The 8394-nt window shown below is 36.0% G+C and overlaps 1 protein-coding gene across 1 annotated transcript; it reads left to right on the forward strand.

Annotated features, from left to right (window-relative positions):
• The first annotated feature begins 397 nt into the window (after positions 1–397).
• On the forward strand, positions 398–7742 carry LOC139705194 (endogenous retrovirus group K member 13-1 Env polyprotein-like). The gene is made up of 2 exons (XM_071609789.1): positions 398–933; positions 5780–7742. The coding sequence occupies exons 1-2, from the start codon at positions 884–886 to the stop codon at positions 6933–6935; spliced, it is 1206 nt and encodes a 401-aa protein (XP_071465890.1). The 5' UTR covers positions 398–883; the 3' UTR covers positions 6936–7742.
• Positions 7743–8394: the final 652 nt, after the last annotated feature.

Genomic DNA, 8394 nt, shown 5'->3' on the forward strand with positions numbered 1-8394 from the left:
ATGTACAGGTTTGGAAGCAGCCAAGATACATGCACATGTTTTTTGGACGAATGGAAGGTTACAGTACAATGGGGTCTTTAGCTTCTGAAGAAAACCGCTAATATATATATATATATGGTGAGTCAGACACTGGTATTACTATAATAACCACACAAATGCTGTCCTAATCTCTATGCTGTAATCTAACACTAAAAATCGTTGTTTTATATTTAGAAATAATTTCTAAAATCCCTTCTTAACTCCAATTTGGATTTTTCAATTGTAATAAGCTGCCATTGAAGTATATTAAGCAGATAGAAAAAAATATTCAAGTGGCAATACACACAACAATTAATGGAAGATCATGGTTTTGCAATAATTCAAATAAAAGCAGTAAGATCCAGAACTCAGTGTTGGGGTTTAAGTGTGCAGAGTTTAGCTCCCTCAGGCCTGACATTTTGCAAGAGCTGTGGCTGTGATTTAGGTCAGCTGAGGCAAACCTCAGCTAGGAGGAGGAAACGTTCTCTTCCCCTTATCACAAGGCACAAGTTCTGCATGGTTTGGCCAAGAGGAAGAAGCTTCCTGCATACTTATCCTGGGAACGGTACATTCTAAAGAAACAAATGCATCCTCAGGGGATTAGATAATGTCTTCAAAGAACTTTAGGAGGGTACTTATCAAACAAACAGGAACAATTTGAATCTAGCTCTGTGTATCCGCTGAGGCATGATATTTGGACAATGTGGGTAAAGTGCTATTGAAGAATCGCTTGCTTTGTTAGAAGAAGTGTATAAAAGGAACTTGCAAATAAACTTCAGCATGCAGTTGCGATTGCTGCCTTGGCTCTGCATCCCCTGTGTCCCGGTTATTTCGTGACCCTTACCCAGGGACCCGAACGCTCTAGATGTTCACAATTGGCGCCGGAATAGGGACCCTGTTGGATTGTCAGGAAGGGTAAGTTATTTTTCTTTATATTACAGGGTGATGGGACAATCTTCATCTTCTCCTTTTTTACGTATTCTTAGGCATTCACTTGCTGTCTATGGTATTAACATTTCCCATTCTGATATAGAGATGTGTCTTAAGGTGGTCAGGGAATGGAATCCCTGGTTCCCGGAGGAAGGATCTATGGATGTAGATAATTGGAAACGGGTCCGTCACAATGTTGAAAAGGCCATGAGGCAAGGTGAAAAAATTCCAATTCGGTTTTGGTCTATCTGGTCTATTTTATATACAATGTTTAAAGCTATGGAGGAAGAAAGGTTAATTGGCAACTTACAAAAGGAGTTAGCTCCCTATATTTTAGATCTCCCTCTGGATGTTAGTGAAAAAGAAGAGGTAGTAAAAGATACGCAACAATTGACTCATAATTCTTCACAAAATTCTGCTGATTTAATTGGTACTGCTACGGAAAAGAAAACGAAAGTAAAAACGATGATTGATGATTGCTCCGTTTCAGAGCAATTCAAACTTGTTATGGAGGAGGTTTTGGGACGTCTTAATAAATTAGAAGTTAAAATGGACCCTAAGCCTTTATCGGGAACCAGGCCCTCTGCCCCTCCGGCCACCAATCCTTTTTTGGCAGCTTCTTTAAAGGCTGTCCAGGAAATGGACTCAGAACCTTCTGACGATGAGGACGAAACTCCTTTCTTTGCTTTTCCTATAATCAGGCCTGATCCAGTTAATGGAATGGCACATCCACCTCGGTATGAGGGGATTGATATTGATCATATTAGCAGATTAAAAAAGGCAGTGACAATGTACGGACCTCAATCTCATTATGTAAAAGCATTGCTTAATGCTTTTGCTACTCATTACAATAATTTTGCTCCTGAGGATTGGAAGATTGTGAGCCGTGCTCTTTTACAGGAACCTAAATATCTTCAATGGCACATGTGGTTTTTAGAAGGATGTGCCACTAAGGCTAGAGAAAATGGTAACAGTCAAAACCCTGTTATTCGTGCCATAGGATACCCTATGTTATCTGGCACTGGTATGTATGATGACATTCAACATCAAATTAATATTCCTCCTGAGATTCATGAGCAATTGAAGGAAATAGCTTTAGAAGCTTGGGACAAAATTAGACCTTGTTATTGCTCCAGTACATAGGAATTATGTAAAGTGTTAAAGCAACTGTATATGTTTAAATTGTGTGTGTTAAAGATTAAAAAAAAAAAGATAATAGTTATTTTTCCTAAATGAAATAACATTCTTCTCTCCACCAAATTTTTTTCTAAAGTTAATGGCATTTGGGTCAAGGTTTTATTAAAAGCTACATTTTATAACACTGGCACAAAAAAGTAGTTTTAAGCTTGTTTGCACAGTTCTTTTTTTCCATTGGAAATGGAATTCATTCCCTTAGGTCTTTTTAAATAGTGTATTATCGTTGGAGCTAACTCTATGCTTAAAAAACAGTTTATTTATAACCTGTTGTAAGTGCTATATTCTGTTTACAGTTAGGAAATGCAAAATTTTAAGTGATCTCCTAGCTTGTAAGCAAACTGAGATGCACTATCCCTTTTCTATATAAAAATAAGTTAATATATCAATAAATCAACTCAACAAGGTGGGTTTAATATTACCCTTTCCTATGTGTTTTATCTAATTCTTTTACTTGTTAATATGGTGATAAATGAAAGTCAAGGTAAATTTTAAATATTAAGATTTCCGATTTATTGAACTTGAATTATGCCACCATGCTTATGTAAAAATGAAGGTGGCACCATGGTAAAACTTAATGAGAAGTAATTTCTCAGTTGTAATAATTTTGATTTCTCTTTCTTGTGATCTCTCCTTCCCTGTTGTCTTGAACCATAGCAAAAGGATACTACATCTCTCATTACTATAGTGATGAGGTTATTGAAGTTATATAAACACATCTCAATCTCTGTTTCTTTGAAAGATATCTGTTAAGTCCTGCTAGGTGATTGACAAGACTAAGTAGGGAGAATAAAGGTAAATGTGATTCATGTTTTGCACACAAATGCAGAATTTTATAACCACATAACTTCATAGTTGTGATCTCAAAATAAATTTCTCCTTTAATTTTTCTTGCAGTTAATGTAAGAATACTCTAAATCTCTAAGCTTCTGAAGTATTAGAGATAAAAATGATCTAGTAAAGATGTAGTTTATCCATTTAGCATGTGTTTATTTTTCCTTATGTACTCAAGGTGATTTATTTGTTCAGCTCAGTGATATTAAAGCTAAAAAACATTCATTAGCAAAAGGAGAAGCGATCTACATCTAACAGAGGAATCAAAAATGTTTCTTGGGGCTGGGGATGTGGCTCAAGTGGTAGCGCGCTCGCCTGGCGTGCGTGCGGCCCGGGTTCGATCCTCAGCACCACATACAAACAAAGAAGCACCACATACAAACAAAGATGTTGTGTCCGCCTAAAACTAAAATAAATAAATAAATAAATATTAAAAAAAAAAAAATGTTTCTTATTTTTGTTGAGTTAAATGTTTGACTCTAACACTTTTCTACATACAAAACATAGATTCTCCAAAAATATTATGCCATATGCTGACCAGATCGCATTATTAATTGAACAAGGAAGACAGAGAAGTATAACTTTGACGGGTAATGACATTTCTCACATAATTACCCCATTACCTAAAGACCAATGGACTTACATGGTACAAATGACTGAAATGCTACAAATAGCGTTGGCTGAATATACCGGAGGTATTTCCTGTCATTTCCCCAAGGACAAACTATGGGACATGTTAAAACGTCAACATTTTGTAATCAATAATATTATTAGTGAATATCCTTTAGACAATGTTGTTACTGTGTTTACTGATGGATCAAAAACTAAAAGTGCTTATTGGACAGAGAATCAATATTGGGTTCAAATAACAAACTATAAACCTGTTCAACAAAATGAATTATTTGCAGTCATCCAAGTTTTAAATGATTTTGATAATCAAGACATTAACATTCTTACTGACTCTGCATACACGATGGGAGTAGTTAAAAATATATTTACTGCAGTAGCCTATTCTAATAAACCTACTCTACAAAATCTTTTTCTTACTTTACAAAAACTTTTACAAGCTCGTAATGCTCGCATATTTATAGATCATATTAGATCACACTCTAAATTACCAGGATTTTTGACATATGGTAATGCTCAGGTAGACAAATTAGTGATGTTCAAAACTCCTCAAGAAAAACATAATCTGTTTCATTCTAATGCCGGACATTTACACATTAAATATAAGATTCCATATAAACAAGCAAAACAAATTATTAAAAATTGCCCAGTTTGTCGACCTTTACATCTTAGGATTGTACCTTCTGGAGTAAATCCTAGAGGGATTCAACCTAATGAATTATGGCAAATGGATATTACACATGTTCCCTTGTTTGGACGTTATTCTTGTGTTCATGTTACTATTGACACATACTCTAAATTTTTGTGGGCTACAGCTCAAATTGGAGAAACCACCCGTCATGTTATTCAACACTTAGTGGAAACATTTGCTATTATGGGAATTCCCGCTATGATTAAAACTGATAATGGTCCAGCTTATACTAGTAAAAATTTTAAAGATTTTTGCAAATTATATGATATTGTTCATCTAACTGAAATAGAATATAATCCACAAGGACAAGCTTTAGTAGAACGTGTACATGCTACGCTTAAAACACAAATTAAAAAATTTAAAAGGAGGAAAATGACAGATTTAAATATGCACTTCTTTAGACATTTACAAAATCAACCTAAAGCATTGTTACATCAAGCCTTATTTATTTTAAATTTTCTTAATCTTCCACAAGGAGAAATATTGACAAGAGCAGAACGACATTTTGAGCAAAAAACTTTAGAAACAGTTCATGAACCAATTTGGATAAAAATTGCGGCAGATGCTGAATGGCAGCCAGGGATTTTACTTTAGAGAGGAAAGGGCTATGCTTATGTTTTAACAGAAAATAGACACCAGCAGTGGCTCCCAGGGCGGTGGATCCAGACCTGTCACAATCAGAACGGCACCAAGGGGGGCACCCTATCCATTACCCCAGCAGAGGAATCAATATCCTGAGCTTGATGTTCCAGTGGCAGCAATGGTGCGTCTTCATCTTGGGGCCCGACGTCGTCGACATCCTAATTTTTCTCCCTTACCTACGTGGGGTCAAATTAAAAAGCTGAGTGGGGAAGGGCAGAAGGTACTACAACGAACAGGGAAGAATTGCACCCCAGAAAATTTATTTCTGGCTATGTGTGCATTATTGACAGTGTCTTCCGCTTGTGAGGTACAAAATAATAATACTCACTATTGGGCCTATATTCCCAATCCACCTTTGCTGGAACCTGTTACTCGGGGTGACATGGATATTACCTTATATACTTCTCCTGCTCTTTTATCTCCCCCTTGGAACAATTTAACATATATGAATATTTATGATGGAACATTATTTAATTTTACTTATAAGAATAATAACAATAAACCTATATGCTTGGGTGTTCCTCCTTGCTTGCAATTAGATTGGCAACATTGGATACTAGTTGGAAATTGGAATAATAGTTCTCGAACACGTTTACAATGGTTGTCTGCATGGTCCGTCAATATGACCTGGGATAATATAACTGAACAAAAATACCCTATGTTCCCCGAGTGCCCCAATTTTACTTATCAGGACTTGAGATACTCCCCTTTCATATGGCAGGAATGTTTAGACAAATTTGGAAAGATATTTCAGAATATTATCATGTGGAGTCCTTACGGGATGTTCTTAAAAAATTGTTCAGAATGGAATATTACTGCTTGTGATTTATCTTCTACATACAGAATCCCGCCGAAAGAGAGATGGAATGAAACCATTCGGAACGACAAATTGATGGCCTGGGGTGATGGCGGAATTGCTGATCCACGCTTGGCTTCAGTGCAGTACCCTCATCATTTACAAACACATTTATGGAAAATTGCTGCTGCAATTAAACCTGTAATTTTGTCTAATGGCTCTTTCTCTGGGACTAGTCAATCTACTGCTTCTTATAATTTTACTGTATTTAAAGAATATAATATAACCACATGTGTGCCCATGCCATACCTGTTCTTAATTGGAAATGTTACTTTTGATGAGGGAATTTTATGCTTTAATTGTAAATTGTATACCTGTATTAATACATCTGTTTCTATTCCTCCTGGTTATTCCATTGTGCTGTTACAACAGCGCTCTCACATTTGGCTTCCTGTAAATTTACAAAGACCATGGTCCCAAGATCCTGTAAATACTTTGGTTTTTGAATTTTTTAGACAATTGTTAAAACGTACTAAACGGTTTGTGGGAGTTGTTGTTGCTGTAATTCTAAGTCTTATTGCAGTGACTACAGTTGCTACAGTTTCAGGGATAGCTTTACATACTTCTTTACAAACAAAACATTTTGTTGAGGAATGGCATAAAGATTCGCATGAGTTATGGCTATCCCAGACTCAAATTGATTCTAGACTTCAAACTCAAATAGATATTTTAAGACAGACAGTTAATTGGTTAGGAAAAAAGATACTCACTTTAGAACAAGAAATTAGATTAAAATGTGACTGGAATTCAACTTCTTTCTGTATAACTAATGTACAATATAATCAAAGCTTACATGAATGGAGTATCATACAAAATTATCTCGATGGTAATGAAACAGCTCAATTAATGATTGATTCTTTACAAAAGGATGTATTTGAAATTTTTGGAAAAGGGTTTCAACATGATGCTGCTGCACAAATAGCTGAATTGTTTTTAAAACAGTTAGAGGGATTAGATCCCAAAGGAATTGCTCAAAGTCTTACCCATACGGCTGGAGGAGTGGGAATAGTGTTATGCTTAGTTATTATCCTGTTTATAATTATATATTGTATGTGCATAAGACCATCTCAAAACGCTATATTAACTTTGTGGAAAGCTGTTTTAGAAAAGCAAAAGAAAAAAGAAGGAATTGTTGGGGTTTAAGTGTGCAGAGTTTAGCTCCCTCAGGCCTGACATTTTGCAAGAGCTGTGGCTGTGATTTAGGTCAGCTGAGGCAAACCTCAGCTAGGAGGAGGAAACGTTCTCTTCCCCTTATCACAAGGCACAAGTTCTGCATGGTTTGGCCAAGAGGAAGAAGCTTCCTGCATACTTATCCTGGGAACGGTACATTCTAAAGAAACAAATGCATCCTCAGGGGATTAGATAATGTCTTCAAAGAACTTTAGGAGGGTACTTATCAAACAAACAGGAACAATTTGAATCTAGCTCTGTGTATCCGCTGAGGCATGATATTTGGACAATGTGGGTAAAGTGCTATTGAAGAATCGCTTGCTTTGTTAGAAGAAGTGTATAAAAGGAACTTGCAAATAAACTTCAGCATGCAGTTGCGATTGCTGCCTTGGCTCTGCATCCCCTGTGTCCCGGTTATTTCGTGACCCTTACCCAGGGACCCGAACGCTCTAGATGTTCACAACTCAGATAGCATGCAGGATGGAAAAAGAACACAATAAGAACGTATTTTCAAGATACTTGAAACTTCCTTGAAGTAATAATGGGACTAAATAAAAGAGTCTGAAGTAGGGGTAGAGAGATATCAATGATATGAAGGGATCTGACATAAGAAAAACAATTCTTCCTGGGCTTTTAAATGAAGACAGGAAGTGTCAGCAGAGGAGTAAATAAGTGGTAGGCATAAGCAGTGAAAAAGGCCAATTCTGTCACACTCAGTTTTGGAATTAGTGACAAGAAATATAATTGTCTCATAAGCATTTTGAAAAACATGATTTCAGGTGAGAAATATCAAGGAATAAATTTAAATACATGAAGTTATTTCTTTATCAGTTTTAAAGTTTCTATTTTCCATAGTTTCAAATTATCTAATTTTGTGTCTTTTTATGTTTATGATACACAGTTATGTGTAAAATCAAACCATAACATGTTAGTTTATTTTCAAATTAATTTTACATATGATTAACTGAAAATTGGAAAGTTATTGCTTTTCACGTAGGGATGCAAATAACAAATACCTTATTTATGTGTAGAAAGCCTACCAGTTTATTGCTATCAAATTGAAAAGCAGAAAGTCATAGCTGAGATCTGCTTGCCTGAAGCAGAATTGCTGGCCCTGTATACTGATAGGAAAAATAAAGTAGCAATTTTCAAAAATTCCTGGAGGCAGAATGTGGACTGTAATGAGAATTTGAAACTCCTGGGAACTGAAATCATTGGAGGACCCTATACTTTCATGGGTGCCACCTCTAGGAGCACCATCAAGTTCTATGCTAAAGAGCCAAGAAAAACCCCTCTTGCTGAAGAGGAGAAAAGCAACCATTGAGATTTTCAGAGTGTTCTCCACTACAGAGACCTATATTTGATGAACTTCATCATATCTTTCTCCCACCTATAGAAGAGGTGTTGCTCACACTCTAGAGTAGTATCATGT

The sequence above is a fragment of the Marmota flaviventris genome, chromosome 3 (assembly GCF_047511675.1).
Source record: "Marmota flaviventris isolate mMarFla1 chromosome 3, mMarFla1.hap1, whole genome shotgun sequence".
NCBI classification, from domain to species: Eukaryota; Metazoa; Chordata; class Mammalia; order Rodentia; family Sciuridae; genus Marmota; species Marmota flaviventris.

Excerpts from the sequence above, each read along its gene's own strand:
- LOC139705194 (XM_071609789.1), top strand. The coding sequence starts at position 884 with ATGTTCACAATTGGCGCCGGAATAGGGACCCTGTTGGATTGTCAGGAA. Across the intron at positions 934-5,779 it reads CTGTTGGATTGTCAGGAAGG|AATCCCGCCGAAAGAGAGAT; the intron begins GTAAGTTATTTT and ends TTCTACATACAG.